At 41.8% G+C, this 24,120-nt stretch overlaps 2 protein-coding genes and 1 long non-coding RNA gene across 7 annotated transcripts in view; 1 reads left to right on the forward strand and 2 right to left on the reverse strand.

The window, feature by feature from the left end:
* The window catches only part of Maml1 (mastermind-like transcriptional coactivator 1), a 34,386-nt gene extending 22,899 nt beyond the window's left edge, over positions 1 to 11,487 (reverse strand). Inside the window, exon 1 of the mRNA NM_001401556.1 lies at positions 10,896 to 11,487. Within this exon, the coding sequence (NP_001388485.1) occupies positions 10,896 to 11,231 (336 nt within the window). The 5' untranslated portion in view covers positions 11,232 to 11,487. The remainder of the gene's footprint in view (positions 1 to 10,895) is intronic.
* Positions 11,077 to 17,823, forward strand: LOC120095092 (uncharacterized). 3 transcript variants are annotated; one of them, XR_010055594.1, is made up of 3 exons: positions 11,077 to 11,217; positions 17,379 to 17,514; positions 17,628 to 17,823. It is a non-coding gene; the product is annotated as an uncharacterized LOC120095092 (long non-coding RNA). The 3 variants fall into 3 exon arrangements; XR_010055593.1 differs by lacking the exon at positions 17,628 to 17,823 and adding an exon at positions 11,714 to 11,793 and having other exon boundaries at positions 11,081 to 11,217; positions 17,379 to 17,621; XR_005490191.2 differs by lacking the exon at positions 17,628 to 17,823 and having other exon boundaries at positions 17,379 to 17,621.
* The window catches only part of Canx (calnexin), a 33,014-nt gene continuing 21,221 nt past the window's right edge, over positions 12,328 to 24,120 (reverse strand). For 2 of the 3 annotated variants that reach the window (XM_008767680.4, XM_008767679.4), the window contains exons 8-15: positions 23,695 to 23,884; positions 21,229 to 21,342; positions 20,427 to 20,583; positions 18,746 to 18,961; positions 17,861 to 17,980; positions 16,623 to 16,743; positions 16,408 to 16,487; positions 13,284 to 15,488 (exon numbers count right to left, since the gene is read on the reverse strand). In XM_008767680.4, coding sequence (XP_008765902.1) covers positions 15,435 to 15,488; positions 16,408 to 16,487; positions 16,623 to 16,743; positions 17,861 to 17,980; positions 18,746 to 18,961; positions 20,427 to 20,583; positions 21,229 to 21,342; positions 23,695 to 23,884 — 1,052 coding nt within the window. In that variant the 3' untranslated portion in view covers positions 13,284 to 15,434. 3 annotated transcript variants of the gene reach the window in all.

The raw sequence follows: 24,120 nt of genomic DNA on the forward strand, positions 1-24,120 counted from the left end.
TCAGAAGACAGACGGGAGTGCCTCAGAGCAAACTGGTTAGCAAGACTAGCCATATCAGTGAGCTCGGGTTTGCTTGATAAACCCTGCCTTAAAGAAGAAGGTGGAAGAGGTACTGACAGGCCTCCATCACACACACACAGAATTAAAAGTATCAGGTTATATGCTTTGTAAAACAACTTGTCTTCTGATCAAACACACATCCAAGGCAGGGGATGGCTCAATGGGGAAAAATGTTAGCCACGCAAGCCTGATCCTTTGAGTTCCATTCCCAAAACCCATGTAAAAAGCCTAGTGGGGGGACTGCAAACACGCGCACACACACTGCTGTTTAAACACATCACTAGAATGCCTTTATCTTCCAGAAAGGAAAACTTAAGAGTATGAAGAGGTCCCATGGTGGAGCACCTGCTTAGCATGACAAGACTCTCAACCCTCAACACTAGGAACAAATCAACCACAAAACCCTGAAACTCCATCTCCACTGTCCTCTCCTTTGTACTTTCACCAGGAGCCAACCTTCTTCTTGTTGCCGAGTCTGACTCTTTTAAGTATCTCATACAAATGGAATTATGCAGTGTTTGTCTTTTTTTGTGACTACTTTGTTTCATTTCAAAAAATATCCTCTGGGTCCATCATGTTAGAAGTGAAAGGGGCTCAGTCTGTACTGCTTTTGGTGCAAACATGAAGAGCTGAATTTGGATTGCCAACAACCATAGGCATACGCACATGCAAACGCACATGCACACATACACGCACATGCATATGCACATGCACACATACGCACACACTCAAACATACTCTGTAACCCTAGCATGGGATTGGAGGTGGGGAAGACAAAACAAGTGGACCCTCAGTGCTTGCCAACCAGCCAGCCAGGTTTAGCTAACTAGTGACTGTGGGCATTCAGTGAGACCCTGTCTCAAAAGGTATGGTGAAAAGTATGCTCTAGAAAGGCATCCCATGTCAGACTTGGGTCTGTACATACACATATGCCATACACACATTAAAAAAAAAAAAGACAAGATTTTCTTCTTTTAAAAGTAATATTCCAGGGGCTAGAGAGATGCCCTCAATAGTTAAAAGCATTTGTTACTCTTGCAGAGGACCCCAGCCTTTTCCCCAACATCCCCATGGTTCACAACGGTCTGCAACTCCAGTTCTAGAGGATCTCACACTCTTCTCTGACCTTGGACACCAGGCACACATGTGGAGCACATACATTTTTAAAAGTAATATTCCAGGGTTGGCAAGATGACACAGTAAGTGAGGGTGCTTGCTGGGCAAGGTTGGTCCTCTGAGTGCAGTCTAGACCCCATGTAGGACAAATGGATGTTCTGGCACACACTGGAGTCCAGCACTTCAGTAAAACAGGAATGGAAGTGCACTGTGTGCAGAGAGCAGCACAAAAGGGCTATTTTCTGGCTATAACAGTGTGATCTGGGACTAACAAACAAGGTTTCATATGAAATATTGCTGTAACCAAAGTTTTTCCTTTCCTTCACATGAACCACGATTTCTAAGGACTTAGGTTTATAAAAACAGAATAAAAACTGAGAACTCTCCCTCATTCTAATGGCAAGAAAAGCTTGTCCATTGTTATGAACAAGGTAGGAGTGGCTACTTCACCTGTCTCATTAAGGTTAACGAGGGCGTCTCTGCTAAACCTGGGCATCTTGCTTAATAGTTACTTATAAGCACTTACAATACAGTTGCATGTGGTGGTCTTTGGTCTCACTTGGGAGACAGAGGCAGGTGGATCTCTTCTGAGTTCCAGCCTGGTCTACATAGGGGAGATCAGGATAGCCAAGTCTATAGAGACTGTCTCAAACAGACAGCAAACGAATGGTTGTTCATTACATATTAAATCATTATAATGTAACTTACGAATCAGGTGTGACACACAGACATTCACACATGCCCATGTGCTTACTCCTCAATAGTTAGGATACATCATTTGTATAAAAGAATGTCATTGTGATGTCACCTATACCTACTTACAGCTGCTCTGCTCACAGTAGCCACCCCTTTACCTTCTCATGTCTCTCCCTCTCCTCTCACTGTTCCTTTCAGAGCCGTGCCCCGCCCCCATCGTTTTTAAATCTAGATTCTGCACAGGTCTTCTTTTCTATCTCTTCTATGAATCAACTTCATCTTCTTTAATTAACTTACTGTTTTTCTAAAGAGCTAGGGCTATAGCTCAGAAGTAGAGTGCACAAGAGGCCCTGGGTTCCATCCCCTGCACCACACACATGCTGAACAATGAAAATCTGAAGTTCAATTTATAGATTTATTTTTGTTGCAGAGAAATATGGAAGAGTGATCAGTAAATATTTTCATGCATGTTATGTTAAAAAAATCAAATAGGTATTATATGGAGTCAGTGTAAAACATTTTAGTTTTAACACAGTAGTCAGGGGTTGGAGAGATGGCTCAGCGGTTAAGAGCACTGACTGCTCTTCCTGAGTTCAATTCCCAGCAACCACATGGTGGCTCACAACCATCTGTAATGAGATCTGATGCCCTCTTCTGGTGTGTCTGAGGATAGCTGCAGTGTACTCACATACATAAAACAAATAAATCTTAAAAAAAAAAAAAAAAAAAGGAAACACAGTAGTGATTCAAAGTCTTATTTAAAGAAAAGCATTCTCCAAATGGTTATTAAAGGATATCATGCTACTAAGATGCCTACTGGTTCCATTTTAAAAAGTGATGTAGCCATCTTATTTTTAAATGTTATTATTTATAATTCCCTAGAAGTTAAATTCCTTGAACTATAAATAGCATGTTTAACCATTTCACCTTCTAAAGTATCTGGTTTCTATTAAGCATGTAGAATGTACAGTTTTTCTTTTTCACTTCAATGAATTATGATAATTCAGTATACAGCTGGTCTAAAAATAAATGTATTAAATATTAAATCTTTTAAAATCATGTGTGTGTATAGGTGCTTTACCTGCATGTACATTCATGTACCACCTTGGGTGTGCCTTGTGCTGGAAAAAGCCAAGTTATTGAATTCTCAGCACCTGGAGTTACAGAAGGTTACAAGTTACAAGAGGCCCACTATGTGGGTGCTGGGAACCTAATCTGGGTCTTCAGAAGAGAACCAGTGCTCTTAGCCATGAAACCATTGCTCTATACCTGTACTTACTGTTTACTAAGTTTAAAAGCTCAAGATGAAAAGTTTTAGAGATCTGGCCAGGCATGGTGGTGCTTCCCATTAATCCTAGCACTTGGGAGACAGAGGCAGGTGGATGTCTGTGAGTTCTACACCAGCTATTGCTATACATGATACCCTGACTCAAAAAAAGAAAGTCTGAAGAGTCAAAGATATAGCTCAGTGATGGAGTGATGGCCAAATATGTAAAGGGTTGTGGAGTTCAGAGTGCTTCAAACTGATGTGGCTACGAGAGATGGCTCGGAGGTTAAGAGTTCTTGCTGTGCTTCCACAGAACCCAAGTTTCCACCTGTTAAATCCAGTTCCATATCCGACACCTTTTTCTGGCCTCCACAGTCACTCCCACTTGTGGCATACACTCACACAGGCTTAAACAAATATGCACATGCACACATACACACACAAATGTTTAGTTTCCTAAAGAAATCAAACTCCTCTTAGATGCTTTTTGGTAAGAGGGCAAGTCCTCATGGGTTTCAGCCTGTTTGTTATAGTTTGCAATGACCTAATAATGAAAGCTGATTACATTCATTTAGCCCAGAGTCCCAAATATTTCACTTTAGGGTGTGTGTGTGTGTGTGTGTGTGTGTGTGTGTGTGTGTGTGTGTGTTTCTGAGGATCAAACCCAGAGCCTCCAGGCAAGTGAGCACCAGGCCATTCCACAGCCCCTAGAACAGAAACAGCCAATACAAAACTGATGTTCCATAGAACCCTTGAAAAACATCAAGAATAGGCAGGCAGCGAGTGTGCACACCTACAATCCCAGCACTAAGGAGGTCGAGGCAGGCAAACCTTTGATTTTGAGACCAGCCTAGTGTACAGAGTGGGCTCCAGGATGGCCAGACCTAAACAGGGAAACCTGTGTTGAAACAACCAAGCAAAACAAAAAAGGAAGGAGAATGAAGGACAACTTAAGACTCATGTTACAGGTCAGTTCTTTCAAGTGCTCCAACGGCACTCAAGAGGCGTCCCTTCCCAAGAGACGGACGCATGGGCTTCACTGCCCATCAAGTGGTTGATACAGACCCAGTATCTAAAATCCTTGGTTCCCAGGATTAACTTACTATTGATGCTGAAACAACAAGCATCTGAAGCAAGGTAGAGGAATACAAGTTGCTTTTGTATGGCTGGTTAAATAAGATTTGGTAGGTTAAATAGATATAGTAGGAAAAAAAGTCCATTTTAAATATATTGGAAAAACACATGGGAATGGACAGTAGACTAGCAGAAATACAGATCTGGCCTGGAAGTTTCAAAATTATTATTACAAGTAACATTTAAAGCCAGAAAACAATCAACAATGCTACTTAGGAAAAAAATATCACTTTTTTTTTTTTAAAGTAGAAGAGGTATTTGTCTAGGAATATTGTTTTTCCAGTGTGTAAAAAAGAACCAGGTATAATACTGCATGCCTGTAATACCAGCACTTTGGGGCCTAGGACAGAAAGATTGCAAGTTCAGGACTAATCTGGGTAACACAGTAAGATCTTGTGTCAAAAGGAAAAAAGGGGGTGGGTGGGAAGCTGCTGCAGAGATGCCCAGTGATGAAGAGCACCCTCCTCTCTGGGGGAGCCACGTCAGGAAGCTGGACCTGCCTGCAACTCCAGCTCCAGGGAATCTATCCTCTCTCCTGGCCTCTGTGGGACCTGTATGCATGTGTGCATATGCACACACATAGAAAAGAAATCTGAGAGAAAAAGGAGCCAGTGACAGCACCTGTAATCTTGGTAATTGGGAGGCGGAGACCAAGAATGTGAAATCTGGGCCAGTGTTAGCTATACCACCTGACCACATGAGAGTCTGTTCTCCATAAAACAAACACGAAAAGGAAAGCTGGGGTTGTCTGTTTGTTTCTGTTGAAGAGCTGGAAATTGAACTCAGGGTCATGCTTGTGCTAATGTTCTACCATTAACCTATACTTTCAGCCCCCAAATTTCATTTCTTAAATTTTACTTTTATTTTATGTGTATGAGTATTTTGCCTTTGTGTGTGCATGATCTTCACGATCTGTTCACCAATCCCAGATATCTTCCATCTGGCACCAAAATATTAAAAAAAAAAAAAAAAAAAAAAAAGCTAAGCCAGAGGCAGCAAGATGACTCCTATTCCCAAGCCTGATAACCTGGGTTGCCCTGGGTCCAGCATGGTAGAAGGGAAGAATTGCCATTACATGCATGCACCATCCTCCCATACAGTAAATAAATAAATGTTATAAAAATTAAAACTCCAATGATTAATGCAAGTTAAGGGCCAGATAATAAACTCATGGTTATATTAGATTCTGGTTTAATTATAAGATGTTTCCAATATTATTCAAATAGAAATAGCTAAGAATAGTCCAAGTTTAACAGTTCAGGTATACTTTATATAGTCTTCAAAAATATCAAAATTCCACAAAATGTGACATTTATAATCATTTCATTATAATTAGATTTTTGACTAAGAGACAGGTCTGCTCCTGACAGTGCCCCCTTCATGGTTCAAAGAAGACACTGAGCATCATAACCTCCATATGGAGCTGCTCCAGCTGTGACAAGGTAGCCACTGGGCAAGAATTGCCCTAATTCATCTACAGACAAAAAATACTGTCCAGGAAAGGTCAGCCAATGGTCCAGCCATTGGGCTGATTAAGACATATTAAAAATAAGGCTGTGTATGTGTGTGTGTGTGTGTGTGTGTGTGTGTCTGTCTGTCTGTCTGTCTGTCTTTCATTCAAGAATTCAGAACATTGGGGCAGGTAGCTAGGAACTTTGTGCTGCCACTGGGTGGTAAGAGCAACAGATGGAGTTTCAAGTTGCCTACTGCTTCCCAATGAACCTGACTTCTGTCCCTGCTTACCAACTTAGCAGCTGTCCACCTGCCAGGCTGCTCAGGCCACTGACTTTTCTCCCACACTCAGCAGTCTCCTGTCTCAGACAATTTGTACTGGCCGGCCTATCTGGAATGTCTTTTCCTAAGACTTTCAGCTAGGCGATGGCTTTCTTTTAGGTACAATTAAGAACAGAAGCTGTGTGGTGGTAATGCACACCTTTAATCCCAGCCCTTGGGAGGCAGAGGCAGGCAGATCTCTAGGAGTTCCAGGCCAGCCAAGGTTGCACCTAATAGATGAGGTCTCACTAAGTTACCTAGGCTGGTCTCAAACAGGATGCAGTGAAACCCTACTTAACTTGATTAATTAAGCCTTCCTTCAACCTTCTGAGGAGCTGGTCTCCTAAGTGCCCATTAACACTCTTGGGTAGAATTAACTTTTGAAACTACTGATCGTTTCTCTCCACAGCACCAAGCTTTAATTTGTCCTGCCCACTGTTCTATTCCTAGTACCTGGAACATGCCGGCCCACACAGTAGGATCTCAACACAACATTTGTTACAAAAACTAAAGAAAAATAGGAAAGGAGAGTGAGACACACATACAGGCATGCAGGAGCGCGTGCGCGAGTGCGTACACACGTACACACGTACACACGTACACACGTACACACGTACACACACACACACACACACACACACGTGCATGCACATACACAAGCGTGGAGTCAGAGCTGGAAAGCAAATCAGAAGAGAGCAGAAGCTAGGAGTCTTTTGGAGGAGGAAGTTAAGAATGGTGACTAAGAAACCACTGAATTTGGCAATACCATCTTTGGTGTCCTGAAGGGGGCAGTTTCAGAAAAGTAGATAAACAGCAGATAACATGTGCTAGTCATTTCAGGTGGAGAGGGTAAAGGGAGGAGAAACAGACTGTGAGTCTGAAAATGAGAAAGTGGAGACTAAGTGTGGAGAATGTTTGCTCTTGTTTTCAAGCTGAGAGGCCTGAAAAGAAAGGTGAGAAAGGAAAAGTCATCTTTACAAACAAGACTGCCCCACACATCACACAATAGTGGCTTTGCATGCATAGAATGACTTTACTAGTGTAATTCTTACACGGATTTCCAGTCTTGCTCTTAGGCGGGGTAGTGGGATAGAGAAGTATGTGTCTTCGGGTGGCTCACAGAACAAAGCCGAGTGGAAATTTGGGAGGGGAAGCATCGTGCAAGTGACAAGGAAACCAGAGCTCAAGGGTGACAAAGGGTCAAGGTGAAGTGTTCTTTGTACTGTTGGTGTAGTGCTCTCCATATATAACAAGTTAAGCTGGATGTGCTGGTGCATACCTGTAATCCCAGCATTCAGAAGGCAGAGGCAGGTGGATTTCTATGAGTTCCAGGACAGTGTGGTCTGTAGTAAGAGAGACCTTGTCTCAAAACAAACAAACAAACCAACCAACCTAGAATGGACAAATAGAACAGCAGTTAGCTACAGGAAAGAAGCTGCTTGTCACTAGGTGAGGCGGGAAAGTGGCTTTAAGGATGAACAGGCTGAAATGCAACTGTCACACCTACTCACGGGAAATCCCTTGACTCAGCAGCTAATAAAGGTCAAGGAGAGACTGGGAATAAACACTTATAATGTTTTATTATAGAAATAAACTATCTGTTCTTCTATAGAAAATGATTTTCACTCACAGAATGAAGGTTTGTATGAAGTGGGTGGTAATTTTCTATAATCTAGCAAGCCCAATAAAAAGAAGACAATCCTGAAATTATGACACTTGTATTTGGGACCAGCAAGGTAGTAAAATTGCTTTCCCACAAACCTGGCAACCTGAGTTGGACTCCTTGATCCCCAGGGCAGAAGAAAAGCACCAACTCCTGAAAGTTGTCCTTTGATATCCACACTCAAACAGCTAGGACTGCTCACACACGCGCACACACATACAATGTACCAAAAAAAAAAAAAAAAAGTTTTTTTATTTTCAGTTTTTTGAGTGTTGTGCCTAGATGTATGTCTGTACATCATGTATGTGCCCAGTGTGCTCAGAGACCAGAAGAGGACACTGGATCTCCAGGATCTCAAACTGGAGTTACAGATGGCTAGCTGCCAAGTGGATGCTGTAAATCAAATCTGTTCCTCTAGGAGAGTACCAAGTGATCTTAACTGCTGAGCCATCTCCCCAACTCACTCTTCCCTACATAGCCTACCTGGCTTAGCTACATATACAAGACTGGCCTTGAACTTGCAACTATCCTCTGTCTCTGCTCCAGATGCTGGGATCACAGGCATAATAAACAGCCTGCTGGTTTCAAGTTCTAATATTTCTTTTTAAAACACTGGATGAGAACTCAATTTTTCTCTAGTGATTCAGAAATTAAAAATTATAAAATTATGTAAATTCTAAAGTTTTACCATAATTTTAAACAAAAATTCAAACACTATTAATATTCTTTCTGAAAGGTGTTCAAGGAAACTATACACGTAAGTTTTTTATGAGCTTTTACAATCAAGTTCACTTGGGATGACCCCCATTGCCCTCAAAGGTCTTTCCTTGGGGTTGGCAGTGTAGTCCGGTGATAAAACAGTACTTACTGTTGTAGGTTGAATGAAAATGGCTCACATAGGCTCTAGGGGTAGCACTACTGGGAGATGTGGTCTTGTTGGAGGACGTATGTCATGGTGGGTGGACTTTGAGGTGTCAGATGCTCAAGCCAGGCCCAGTGTCACTCTCTCTTCCTGCTGCCTATACATCTAGATGTAGAACTTTCAGCCTCCTCTCCAGCACCATGTCTGTCTGCATTGCCACCATGGTTCCCACCTCTGAATTGTAAGGCAGCCCCAATCAAACTGCTGTGGTCATGGTCTCTCCTCATAGCAATAGACACCCCAACTAAGACAAACAATAAGTACAATGTCTTATGCTCAATCCCCCAAAGGGATTGGGGCGAAGGTGGAGATCTTTCAAGAAAGATTGGTTAGTAAGGTGACTCATTCAGTTAAGTCATTTTGGGTAAAGCACACCCAAGTTGGTTATCAACAAGTATATGGATGGCCTAAAATATGAATGGAGGGTTGGGGATTTAGCTCAGTGGTAGAGCGCTTGCCTAGCAAGCGCAAGGCCCTGGGTTTGGTCCCCAGCTCCGAAAAAAAAAAAAGAAAAAAGGAAAAAAAAATATGAATGGAACTTAGCCCAAGCCTTCTCAGGGTCCAAAGCTTACAGTCTACTTGTCAAGACACAGGATGGTTGAAGTAATATGTGACTATGTGCTAAAAACAAAGGGCGTAAGTTGGGCAGTGGTGGTGTACCTCTTTAATCCCAATACTCCAGAGGCAGAGGCAGGTGGATCTCTGAGTTTGAGGTTAGCCTGGTCTACAGAGTGAGTTCCAGAACAGCTAGGGCACACAGAGAAACTGTCTTAAAAAAAAAAAAAAAAAGCAAACCAAACAACAACAAAAAAGCATACAGATAGATATATAGCTATGTATATATATATATACACATATATCTCATAACTGTATTGAGAGAGGAGATTCTACTGTGGGCTGGTTTTTCAGAAACTGCAAAAGAAGATGGGCTGTGGCAGGAAGGATGGCAGGATCCTGAAAATGCTGACAAAAACTCTGCAGGCAGCCTTTTAGTTTGAGAAATTCGCTCACATCCATACTCATGTCTTCTTTCCTCCTGCCTCTGGGCGTGAATCACCACACCTAACCTCAAACTCATTTGATTCCTTCAAGAAAACTAGTAAGAAGCCCAACATACCCTGGATGTACAGGCGGGGAAAGTGAGGATGAAAAGACTCGAGCAGCTGGGTCAGAACCCAAGTGTTCTTCTGACTTCTCGCCCTGCAGTGGGTATAGTGTGGGGAAGAAGGGAAACAATAGCTCTTTGGCACATGGAAAGATAGGCTAGGTCAAGCTGGTCCCGAAAGCCAACCAAAGATTTAACTCAATTCCCTCCAGCCACAGAAGGGTTTCTAACATTTCAGAGGAAGCGTATTAAGTGACTGAAAGACTAACCATTAGTTAGGAAAGAGTTTTACAACGGACCAAGTGAGAGACTATGAAGACATGAATTAGAATTACCGAACAACTTAAGTGTTGTAAAATTTGACTTTTAAACTTTACCAAGAATTTTGTAACACCCATTGCCCCTCCCCCTCCAAACAGGTTTCCGGTTTATAAATCAGTTTCAGGGAGTCAAAACTTCTAACCAATAAATCTCAGGATTAGCAACTAAAACCCAAAGGGCACAGCTGACCAACAAGTAACGTCATTTCCTCCGTTAACAACTATTAATATTATCAGAAGTTTTTAACAAGCTTAGTAGGTTAAATTTGGAACTGTCAATAGTATAGCAGGAATCTCGCGTTCGCAAATTCCCTTTAGGGGGTGGGGGAAGAATGCCTTTTATGCACTTCAGTTTACTGAAGCTTCCAAAGGCTTTTCGATTTTCTATTCAGAAGCCGCAGGATACTGTCAACTGAAGGGAGACTTATTTCCACATTAAAGCCTTAACTAACCTCCACGAAGCAAAGATCCAATCAACATCGGCAGATTAATTGAGGCCAGGCCTAAGGTGCAAGAACGCCCTATATCCTAGGCAACTCCAACACGAGTCGAAGTTCTCATCAGTTGGAAATCGTTTGGGAGAAAAGCCTATCAGCAACTAACCTTCTCCTGCTTTTCCAGCCCCGACTTCGCTCAAAGTCCTCACGGGGACGTTTTCCCAAAAAGTACACCGCAGTGCCACTTCTCGAAGATGACAAGCGCCCTGCCATGTTAGCCTCCTCCCAGGACCCAGACTAAGAAATGGGGGCGCTCGGGGAAGTTTCCCCGAGGCCCGATCCGAGCCGGAAGAGGCGTTTTCGGGAGTGAGTACTGCTGTGGCAGGCGCCAGCCTTACTCACCGCGACCGGGCGGCCGTGCTCCGGGCCGTCCGCTGAGTCCAGGCGCGCAGCCGCTGGGGCCGGGGCGGGGGCCGGAGCGGCTGCCGGGGCCGTGGCGGCGGCGGGCGGCTGCCGGTGCTTGCCGGCGCGCTTGGCCTTGGCCTGGATGCAGCGCTGGTGCAGGGCAAAGGTATGCTGGCGTTCGAGCTCCAGGCGCTCGGGAGACACAGCCTCGTAGCGGGCCTCACAGGTGCTGTGGTGGCGCCGGCACAGCTCGATGCGTCGGCGGAGGCGCTCCATGACCGCGCTGTGCCGCGGCAGCGCGAACTCCGCCATGGGGCAGGTGGGTAGCACCATGGGCCGCGGGCGGCGCTGGCCCGGCCCGGGCCTCCCGGCGCCGGCTGGCACTTCGGGTTCCTCCGCTTTTGGCGGCCCGGATCCGCCTCACGGCCGCGCCATGTCCGGGTGGGCTGTGGAGCAGACTCGGGCGCGGTGGCGGGTCTTCCTCCGGTCCCGCTCGGCCCGATTCCAGGCCAGCGAACACCGCCCGCCTCAGGCTTCGGCCTGTCCGCTATACCCCTGCCCCATTGTTTTCCGCGCCGCTGCCGCCGCCATCTTAAAATTGTTTTCGGGGCTTTCGGAAGAGGGCGGGGCCTGGGCCGGCGAACTCTGCGTCACTGCTGATGGACCCGAGCTATAGCCAATCAAACCAAACCCGCTGCCGGAGGGCGTGGGGGGAAAAGCACGTCAGGAATCTTCGGGTATTTAAACTGAACACTCAGGCTAGGAGGGAAGCCCCGAGGCGGGCTCAGCGTAGCAGAGTGTACTGTGACTGACAGGAACCTATCCAAGAGGAGCCACGTTTTCAGAACACCGCCCCCTTGAAGGCAGTCCCTTCCGGGTTCGTGAGGAACGCGGGGTAAGTAAGTGAGCCTTAAGACTCAGATGCTCAATGCTATCTTTTTAGTCTATCCAGAATATTTCGAAGCCAGCCATTTCTGACCTCATTCCTTACATACAGCCCTGTAATTGATCAGAATTGTTTTGAGCTTCAGTGACCTAGTAGAGATAGGAATCACTAATTGATCAGAATTGTTTTGAGCTTCAGTGACCTAGTAGAGATAGGAATCACTGACAGGTACTGTGAGCAATATCTCATTACTTAAAGTGGGGGGTGGGGTGGAGAGCACTAAATGGTCTTTAGCCTCCTATTGGGAACTAGAGTTATTTAGATCCACAGGAACATACACTTAAAACCGACTGATTTATAAAACTAAATCACTCAAAATTCAATCCAAAGCACTGGGTTCCAGAGATGTCACTAGCAAGCAATTGAGTGAAGGTAAAAAGCCAGGAAAGGACCAAAACATATTCTAGATGGTTACTGAGGAGCAAACTGCCATAGATGATTGGGAGGCTTTGCACTTAAGACCTCATTAGCCAGTCAAACATGTTACCTCTTACTGGAGTTCACGAAAATTTTATTTTTAAAATCACAAGAAAAAAAGCTAACAGCAAAATGTTTTTATACAAATGCAGTAAAAATAAAAACAAAATAAAAACTCCCTTTGGTGAAGGGAGTTGCAAAGATAAATGAGCACTGCTTCTTACCGGTACCCAAACATTACAATTAGCACTCAAGCTAAGTGTAAACAACTTTTGTGTGCAGTGCTGGAAGGCTGAATCCAGGGCCTCATGCATATAGTGCCACTACTACTAAGTACACCCAGCCATTAAACTTTTAGTGTCAGGTACCCCAGACTTTTGCCTGGAACATACTGTATGAGGCTGGCCTGCCTTACTCTGCTTCTAACTTCTGAGTGCTGGGGTTACAAGTCTATTGTGCCCAGTTAGAAGTGCAAGGTCTTCAAAACTCTTACCTAGAAGTATATACACACTGTAGTATATAAATTCCGGAAGCAATGTAAAACACAACATGTTCTGGGCATGACTTTCAATAATATCCTCAAATATGGAGCCTGAGAAAAATTTTCTAGTGAAAAATGTTAAAATAGTTTCCATATGTCTTAAAGAATATTATCTAGGAGAACAGGGTGTAGCTCAGTGCTAGAGCACTGGCTCAAATACCATCAATTGAAAACATACAAAAAACTTCCCCGTTTTGGGCTGTTGTCCATTTTACACAATAGTAATGACTAAACCATTACTGGACAGAGGAAGTTAAATACAAGACTAAATGAAACTCTGTAAGAGTAAAAAGAATAAGTTAACGCTTTTCAAACAGTAAAAACATCCAACATTATGATGAAGTTCAGTCAAATGCAGATATTTACCACAAGGCTTTAATGTAATGTCATTTAATAATGGGGCAGTCTGAAAAGTGGACGACAGAAGAGTACTACTGAAGGAGTGGGTATTTTACAACCATAAAGAATCCAGCATAGAAAATCAGAATATATGGGCCTTTATTTATTTTAATTCAGTGCCAGGAATCAAACCCATGGAACCTTGCACATGCTTGGCAGTTCTACCTACTGAGCTACAATACCAGCCCTGTAAGCTTTTGGTAAGAGCTGAAAACTGCTGGCCATTCATTAATGTGTCAGACATTTTAGGAGGCTGTAGCTTCAATAGAACCTTGAGGGAGGAAGAGGGACCCAGAAAGGCAATGAACACCACCAATGACATAAATAAACCTGTCATTGTACAGCCTGGGTGAAGATAAAGTAGGCACAAACAATGTCAATGCAGAATGATTAAACAGCTAAAACAGATTTCATCTCCACCTTTGCTTCAAGGAGAAACCTGTAGACAGATATTCATTTCTTGCTAGTAACTGTTTATTTCACTCTATACATTTGGAAACGTCCGCTACATAGCTATGGTCACTGTGACCACAAACAACAGATGGTGATAAAGCACTGAACAGGAAGAAAAATGCATTCCACCCTCAAAAGAAATGAACCAGTGTTTATAAAGACAACAGATACAGCCTTCATCCTTAACAAATATATTTCTTTCCCAGTATTCCCCCAATATAAACACTGTGGAGTGTTTATATATATTCAGTGCAAGGAAAAGTATCATTGGTACAACTGGACCACCTCTGGAGAAAGAATGAAATTGAAACATCTGTTTCTGAATACATTTCAGTGTGGTGTAATAATATTACACTATAGTGATGTGGGAGAGCCTCCTCTAGCACCCATCTGCATTCCACATGAAAAACAAAACAAAAACAAACAAAAACCAAAACAAAAAGCCCTAAATTCACTTAAAAAATTGTACAAGCCACAATAAAATAAAATAAAATAAAATTGAACAGGACTGCTTTATTGTGTGAATTTTAAGACGCAACTGTTACATGAACTGCAAATGAAGATTTTAAATATCCTACACAAAAGTCAAATAACTCATGCTATGTGTCAATCCTCCCATAAATACTTTTAGCCTGTGTTCAATTATAGTCAATTCTGAATTGGCCCATCTCTGGATTAGACTTTCTAAAGTCTACACAGAGTAAAAGAAATAGACACTAATGGAAAGTCTGTAATCTATCCTGTAGTTGGACCCTAGAAAGATGTGGGCTTGCTAAAAAAGAAACATGTAATCACAGTAAAGCCAACACTATGCAGAGCTTATAATTTTCAGCAACGGACTGCAAGCTGCACTGTGAAGAAAATGCATAGCAGAGAAAGCTAGGGACTGAGGAGATGCATGAGGAAAACAGTGTCAACACAGTGGAACAAGTGATGTAATTATCTACTCAGGCACACCAGCCTTCCTTAAAAAGCCTTGTGCTCCAGAGGATCTGAGCTGTCAGACCTCCTATATGGGAAGTACAGTATAAACTGCTGCATTAAGCCAGCTCCTTTCCTCTGCAAAGCTGTTTGTGAATGGAGCAGTTCCAACAACAGAACACTGCACTTTATGATCTGACCAACACCAAGTGAAAGTCTCCTTTTAGTTCTTTTTGGGTCTATTCAATACAATGTAAATTTGATATAAATTGAGCTTCCATCTAATCTCTGTGTCCTTAAGAGGAATTAAGTAATGGAAGCACACAAAACAAGATTATAACCACAAATGACTGCACTTGAACGTGATTACAATTTTTGGGACAGACACATGAATGTTTTAATACCAAACTTAAAAAAATTGTTATAAAAACTGCAATTCATTCTCCCTAGCATTCCTAATGTTGGTGTTATTTCTGCATGAACAAATTAATATATTAAATTAAGCCAAGATTTTAAATTGGCAAAAATTCTATCATTGTATCTTTAAAAAAAGGAAAAAAAGACAAACCTGGAAGATTTTAAAAACAACAAAACACTAGTTAGTTGCTTCATGTTACATTTCACAACCATTATGTTAAATGTTTTCTTTTCTACAGAAACAGGGTCCTTTACATTACAACTGCAATAGTTTACTGCTAGATGTTTAAAATTACAGGCTAGTATTCACTGGAACCTGTTGATGGTGACATCTTGAGGTTTTCTGAGCTCCCACCTAAGGTACACCAGGCCCTCTCCTAGGACCATATTTGCAGGGGAAGGGGAGGGAGAGGAAATCACAGATCAAGTTCTTAAGATTGTTTCACTCTCTTCGTGGCTTTCTGTTTCTTGGTGATCTGTTCAAAATTTCATCCTCCTATAAGTTGAAAGAGTTCATATAATTAGCATATTTAAACACAAATGCTGTCAAACTTGCACAAGCATTTAAACTAAGTCACTCAATTGGTGAAAAGCTATAATGTGACAGGTACTAGAATTATAGGTATTCAATTTTAGTCTTTATTTTCAGAAAACATGTACTTTCCTTAAACCTAACTTGGTAGAGGATTTTTTACTTTATCCGATGTGTCTGCCTGAATCTGTATCTCTGTACCCTGTGCATGCCTGAAGAGGGCATCCGATCCCCCGGGACTGGAATGACAGGCAGTTGTGAGCCACCATATGTGTATTAAGAATTAAATCCAGGTACCCTTGAGAGCACCCACAGCAACACATAAAATAGAGTAGAGCACATACTGGGTATGACGGCAGGAAGACTAGAAGCTCAGTATTACCCTTGACTACACAGAACGAACAGTGTGGACTACATGAAAGCTTGTCTCGAAAAGTTTTAAGCATATCACATGGTGGTGGCACACACCTTTAATCTTAGCTTTTGGAAGGCAAAGGCATGCAGACCTCTGAGTTCCAAGCCACTGTAGTGGTATTCAAGAAATACCTTTGAGGACATACACCACAGGACTGTTAAGAAACTTGGTACTCCTATTTATTTAAAAAAAGGATTGGAGGACCCACCTTGCCCACACAGAAAAAAATTTCCAGTCATTGTAAACTAATGTATAAAGCACTGCCTTTGGGTTGCAGAGATGGCTCTTTGAGAGGATCCATGGCACCTGTAACTTCAGTGCCTTGGGGATGCATCAGTTCTGGCAATTGAAGCACTTGCACTCACACGTACATACCATAACCACACTGCACATAAACTTACTTAAAAAAATCTTTACTAAATATGTTTTCAGCTTAGGTGGCTGGAAGCATTTATTATCCTGCCTTACCTCTGCTTTAGGCTTGCTATCTTCCTCATCTTGACTGCCAGTGCCACCATCTTCTTCAGCATCACTCTTCTGTTTCTCTTCTAGGACAGAAAATGAAACTACTAAACAGAACTTCACTTAAAGTTCTGACAATAATTATAGCATAATTTAAGAACAACCCACTGTAGCTTATTTTGTTAATCAGGGTCTAGAATAGATTTCTAGACTCTACTCACCAAGCTTCTCCTCTTCTTCCTCTTCATCTCCCTTGTTCTTCTCTTCTTCCTTCCCTTCTTCGTCCTTCACATCTGGCTGGGGAGCATCTGTCTTCTTGTACTCCATAGCATTGGACTGTTTCTGAAATATAGTCAAGTATAAGAACCATGTTTATGTTATAACAAAAATATTACCCCTCAATTCCTGAATGTCTACAAGGCAAAATTATATACAAGGTTGTGTACAAGGCAGTTATACAGACACATGAAAGACATTGTTTTTACTCTACAGGTTTGCCCCATGGGAGGGACTGAGAGGGAAGTTAAGGAAGAGAGGTATCATGAAAAACAAAACAGATTCAGTAAGGAAGCACAGGCTAAGCTTGTCAAGCTGACTCAGATACATATACTCCAACAGTGAATGATGAGGGTAAGGCTAGAAAGAAACCTTTGAATCTGACAAAGTATAAATAATTTTTTTTTCCTTTTCATTTTTTCGGAGCTGGGGACTGGACCCAGGGCCTTAAATCCCCAACCCCAAAGTATAAATAATTTAAATAGAGTCAAAATCCTAAGTTAGTAGGAGACAGCAAGAAACAAGGTCTGAATAAGAAAAACACTGAGGCTGTAAAACCTGAAAGCACAGTTTTAAGATGTATTGTTTGAGAGAGTGAAGGCAGGGAAAGAGCCATAGATAAATAAGAATAGAAATAATGAGGAAGACTATTTTGTGCCCAGATGGCTGATCTTATATCCATATTGTTCTTTTTCCCCTAGATAGGATCACTCCATATAAAGGACAAGAACAGAGTGGAATGACAAACAAGGAACTCTAAATCCTGTCATCATCTGGGTACAAGGAACCCCTGCAAAACATGGACCAGTATTTACGAACTACTAAAGAAAATCTCGGGTTGGGGATTTAGCTCAGTGGTAGAGCGCTTGCCTAGGAAGCGCAAGGCCCTGGGTTCGGTCCCCAGCTCCAAAAAAAAGAACCAAAAAAAAAAAAAAAAAAGAAAATCTCAGGCTGGAGAGATGGCTCAGAGGTTAAGAGCACTGTCTGCTCTTCCAAAGGTCCTGAGTTCAATTCCCAGCAACCACATGGTGGCTCACAACCATCCATCCATATTGAGTTCCGATGCCTTCTTTTGGCCTGCAGGCATACATGCAGGCAGATAGCTATATGATGTATACATAATAAATAAATATATATATAAAAAAATCTCAGTGGCTACAATTATTTAGTTAGGCTTTCCTACCTTTCCAGAACAGCAGAAGAGGATCACAAGGAACACTGGCAACGCTACAGTCAGAATGTAGACCACCCAAAGCCATGGACGCTCTTCAGCTGCCTCCAGCATCTGCCCCACTACACCTGGCTGAAATACAAAACAACAGTGATTCAGAGAACTGGTTTATGACACCAAATATAGGCTAGATGAATGTTTCATGTTCACACAAGGTGGGGTGCAACTAATTCTTTTATTTCCAAAGGGGTCAAACTATGCACATTAAGAAATGAGAAGAAAAAAAATCCTTGAATTTACTGCTTTCACCATCATGAAGTTTTATCTTCATAGGTGCAAACCATGGCTTGTAATAACTGCAAAGAGGTCCCTTACTCAGAAAACAGAGTATCTTTGTGACAGTTTTCTGGCCCTTCAAATCACAACTCAACAAAACCATTAGTTATTTGAAAATTCCATACAATGAGTAAAACCAAGATTCAGCATTTTCAGTGCATTGAAACATACTTAAATCAAGTGCTTATGACTTACTTTAATTGAAACACTGGAGGCAGAAGCAGGTGAGTCCCTGTGATTTTAAGACCACCCTAGTCTACAGAGCAAGTTCCAGGACAGGCAGTGCTACACAGAAAAACCAACCCTGTCTTGAAGACCAAAATAAATAAACAAACAAAAAGACCCCAAAACTTAAAATGATAAACAGATACTACAAAGACAGGCAGACAGACACAGACAGACACACAGACACACACACACACCACCATCTACACATAACACAGGGCTGGAAAGCCAAAACAGGAGTCTAGCAGTTAAAATAAATACTAAAAATCTGCTTTTCATAGTGATCAGTTTCCCCTAGAAGCAGATACAAATCCACAGTAATGAACGATCACTAACCTCTGCAGCCCCATCAGCAGCTTTCTTCAGGCCCCACCCATCATTGGCCCAGTCATCAACTACTCTTCGGTCACCACTAATGATAAAGTTGTCAAAAAAGATGTCGGATGTCATGGACCAGAGCTCCAAACCAATAGCGCTGAAAGGAGTCATCCTAAAAGGTTCCAGGTCTTCAAAGAAATCTGGATTGGGTATTTTCCTTGGTTTCCAGATTCCCTAGTTTGTGATGGGGTGGGGGTGGGGGTGGGGTGAGGCGGGAGAAGTTCCAAAACATCATTTTAGGTATTAACCAAAAGAAAAAGAGAAATCTATATGACTCATTTTGAATGATCAAAGAAGATAAACATTAACTGTCAAATTTAAACAAGCACAGAACAATAAATGCTAGTGATGTTTTTGTACTGAATTCTGGACTACCACCAAATTCAATTTCCAATCTGCAGGATCTTGTTCTATACTAACACCTGGTTCTATGTCTCTCACTCCACCCTTAATAAGTGATGGTGGAATGTGGTCAGTACAGCCATTTCCCATTTCCCAGTAGTGATTAAAATATACAATGTACAGTCTTCACCTAGCAACTAGTAATTTAGCTCTAAAGATCAAATAAAAAAGTACTGACTACAAACATCTGATGGTTTCAGCTGCAATGACTCTAACCCAGGATACCTTAAACTACTCCTGATCTTCCTAGTTAAACCTGAAGTTGACATTTCAACTCCTGGTCCTCGTGCCAACAACCAAATGTTAGAATTATAGGCATTAAAAAAAAAAAATCCAGATAGCCAAATGGCAAGCTAAAGTATAATTTTTTTGTTTGAACAGTTATCTAAGTGAACAACTAAAACCATTTTACAACAGAAAAACACACACAATATATGCATATAGATGTACCACCATACATCTAAAAATCTAAGTGAAAATCTATTCCTATAGCTTTTTTGGTTTAGAAACTGAAGCCAGATTAAGGACCTACATTCCACAAGTGGAGCTTCATAACTCACTACACATATTACTACACTTCATGTGCGCCTGTCTTAGGCAGGTGAAGAAAACGATGAGACCAAGCAATCTGCTGTCTCGACTCCCATCACAGTTCCCTTATGGCCAATCTGCACTCACCAATAGAGTATACATACCCTAAGTTCTTCTATTCTACTTTTATTTTTAGATAAATGTCACTATGATGGTTTTGAATAAAAATGGGCTCCATAGACTCATGTGTGGCCTTATTGGAGGAAGTATGTCACTGTGGGGACGGACGGGCTTTGAGTTCTTGTATGATCAAGCTCTGCCCAATATGGCACACAGTTCCATTCTGCTGCCTGCTGGTCAAAATGTAGAACTTTCCAGCACTGTGTCTGCCTGCAGGCTTCCTGCCATAATGACAAGGGACTGAACCTCTGAAACTGTACGCCACCCCTAATTAAATACTTTCCTTTGTAACAGATGTCTTAGTCACGGTGTTTCTCTTCATAGCAATAGAAATCCAAACTAAGACAATCACACAACAAGTTCAAACACTTCTCTTGCCTGTCTTTAAGTTTTATGTTTAGCCCATTATTCACCTGTCTCTTAAGTTTACTTTCTCTTCTTGATATGCTGGTCTTACTATTGATCAAACTTCTGCCCTGACACCAAGAAATGAACAAAAACACCTAAACCATCAGGAGACACAAACCTGGTAGTTAGGATTGTCAATCATAGGAGGCTTCCATTTGCCCTTATAATTGGGGTTGTCAATCATAGGTCGCTGCCAGACACCACACCCAGGGGCGGACTCACACTTAGGGTTGGCAATCTGAGGAGCCTCCCATTCTCCGTCCATATCCTCATCCCTGTGGAGATATAAACAAGTTATATAGACAAACTGCTAGTCTTATGCTCTCAAGATGCCGTTAGAGCTGTATCAGCAGCATACAACAGAACAAATTCTCATTTCTCATTCCCAATATCAATGAGCTTTCATTAACAACCTACTTTGTTTTTGTACAGTGAAATTTCGTAAAGTTTTTGTAAGGCTTTTCACTCAAACCTGGGCTGTTGGCTTTTTTTCTTTTTCCTTTTGGTTTTAGTACAGGGTTTCTCTGGTACCCCTGGAAGTCAGCGATCCACCTGCCTGAGTGCTGAGATAAAGGCGGCTATTACTATACCCAGCTTCTTTCTTTTCTTTTGTTTTTTGTTTGGGGAGAGGGGCACGCAGTTATTGCTTTGATTTCAAGACAGGGTTTCTCTGTGCAGCAGCTTTGGCTGTCCTGAAACTAACTTTGTAGACTAGGTTAGGTTTGCCTCAATCTCAGAGATCTGCCTGCCTCTGCTAGGATTAAATGCCTGATTTTACTTACTTCTCTTCCAGATCCAGCTCCAACTGACTTGACACACTTAAGACAAACATGCAGACAAAACACCAAAGCACATAAAATAAAAATAAATTTTAAAAACAAAAAAAAAACAGGTAATTATAAAAGCAAACTCAAACTCACCAATCTTCTGGTTTCTCTGCATCAGGGTCTGGAATATACTCGGGTTCATCATCTAACCAGCCTTCAGGCTTTGTGGCCTCTTCATCTGGAATCTTAGAAGGGGCATCTTCATCCCTTAAAACAGAAAACACCAGGTATGATAACCCAGGCCAGAGAATCAGTCATGGTAGTCTTTTTTACAAACCAAGATTAATTCATTCTAAAATACATTTATAAATCATTATCTGAGCTACTGTCCAAAAGAAAAAAAGAAAAAGAACAAAGAAACAAATAAAAACAGCAGCTAAAGATCAAGTAAAGATTTTTCTAATGGAACTACAGGAATCTTCAAGAGTTACAAGAGAAGATGCTTAACCTCACTGGTCATCAGAGAAATATAAATTAAAACCATGGTAATATACCACACTATCAAACATCCACATAGAAGGCCATTACAATAAGACATTCTGAGGGGGGTTGGGGATTTAGCTCAGTGGTAGAGCGCTTGCCTAGCAAGCGTAAGGCCCTGGGTTCAGTCCCCAGCTCCGAGAAAAAAAAAAAAATTCTGAGGGAGGGCTGGAGAGATGGCTCAACGGTTAGAGCACTGACCACTCTTCCAGAGGTCCTGAGTTCAAATCCCAGCAACCACATGGTGGATCGCAACCATCTGTAATGGGATCAGATGCCCTCTTCTGGTATGTCTGAAGACAGCTATAGTATACCCAGATACAATAAACAAATAAATCTTTAAAAAAAAAAAAAAGAAATTCTGAGGGAAAACAAATAAAAAATAAGTGCTGGTGAAAAGAAAGGTTCAGTTCCTCAAAATTGGAAGTTACTGTATAACAATTTCATCCCAAAGTTTGTATCTGAAAAAGGGGCAACCACCTACACATCTATCAATTACGTGATGGTTAAATGGATAAGCATAGTATATTAAGTATTTCTCAGTCATAAAAATGTTTCAATATGTTGACCACAAGAAGCCAAAGGCCAAATATTATTATTCAATATTATTTCGATAAATTTCTCAATGGAGAAATCCAGAAACAGAAAACAGGCAGATGAGTGGTAGCCAGAGTCTGGGACAAGGGAGTGACAGTAGGGTACATGATAACACCCTACAATTAGATAGCACTGTACATAGAGCACTGCAGATACATTAACCATCACTGTGTTATGCACCACAAAAAAGGTACGCAAGATGGTCATGGCAGTATACAGCAATTTCAGCACTGTCAAGGCTGAGACAGAATCCTGATGAGATTAACCTAGATTACACAGAAAACAGCATTTTAAAAAAGGCGTGCATGGCCGAAAGGGGTGGGAGCGGGGCAGGGCATGGAGGTGGAGGTGGTATCTCATCTAAAATAAGACTCAGAGGAGCTAGAAAGATAGCTAGATGGTTAAGAGCACTGGCTGCTCTTTCAGGTGACCATAGTTTAAGTTCCAGTGCCTACATGGCAGGTTACAACCATTATAGCTCCAGTTTCCTCCTCTGGCCTCCTCAGGAACCAGGAATGAATGGTGCAGGGACCACTGTCATATAGAAGCTATAAAAGTACTACTTCAGCTGGTAATCAAAAATATTCTACTTGTGCTCAATTGTACTGTTTAGTGTCCTGGCACCGTACTCAAGGCCTCATGTCCTCTAACACTGAGAAATAACTCCCTCAAAAGAGACTGTTTTGTGACTATCTTAGTTTTAAATTAACTCTATGATGACCTCAAAGCTTCGTGTAACTTCGCCTGATATTTTAAAGTTCAATACTCTCTTCATCCCATTAAAAAAAAAGCTGGTGAGCTGGGCGTGGTGGTACAATGCTTTTAATCCCAGACCTTAGGAAGCAGAGAGATCTGTTAGTTCAGGGTCAGTCTAGTTCAAAGAAACCCAAGCCTACACAAGGAAACTGTCTCAAAAACAAAAATTTCAAGAACTTTAACAGCTTTCAATGTGGGTGGTAGGAGTGTTACTTAGCAATATAACACATGTTTTTAGTATGCAGGAGGACTTGGGTTAAATCCTTAGCACTGTAACCCAGTTTAACTGGCAATAATGAAACACTAGAATGGCTGTACAAAAAGATTGCCACAAGCTGACCCTGACCCTGTCAGCACAGACAAACCACAAAAGCTTTAGCACCCTGTAGTTTATAACCTAGTGAGGGATAATATATATTACCACTGTATTCTTTTCCATCAGAGTAATCGGTACTTTTCTCCTGTAAAATAGATTATGTAAGTTCCCTCTCCTCCTCTCCCCGCAAGCAAGCATAGGGTCTTACTATGTAGTCCACACTTACCTCACACTCAATCTTTCTGCCTTGGCCTCTTGAGTGCTAGGATTACAGGCATGTGCTAACATGCCTAGACTATATCACAGAGTATTTACATAATAGTATCTCACTTTATCAACATTTGTGGTTTAAGCCATGTAGAATACACACGTTGTAAACTAATATTCAAAGATGGATCTCCAAGATTTACCAGTCATCTGGCTTGACAGCATCTGGATCTGCTATTTTGGGCCTTTCATCCCAATCTTCAGGCTTCCGGTCTTCTGGGTCCTCAATTTCACGTGAAGGGTTTACCGGAGGGGTCATGTCATTTAGCAGGTTTCCACTGTTCACAACAGACTGGTCAACTAATATTTCAAAACTATTGTCTGGATTCAAGACTAAAAGAAATTAAATGCAATTAGAAATACTGACTAAACCACTCATTCCAACATTTCCATCAATCTAACACAGTAGATCATATCTTCTAGAGAGAGACCCAGTGGGTAGTCATGAAACAGAGTTCAGGGTACTTGGAGTTAGAATGTCATAGTCGGGGCTGGGGATTTAGCTCAGTGGTAGAGCGCTTACCTAGGAAGCGCAAGGCCCTGGGTTCGGTCCCCAGCTCCAAAAAAAA

Source organism: Rattus norvegicus, chromosome 10 (assembly GCF_036323735.1).
Source record: "Rattus norvegicus strain BN/NHsdMcwi chromosome 10, GRCr8, whole genome shotgun sequence".
Classification (NCBI taxonomy): domain Eukaryota; kingdom Metazoa; phylum Chordata; class Mammalia; order Rodentia; family Muridae; genus Rattus; species Rattus norvegicus.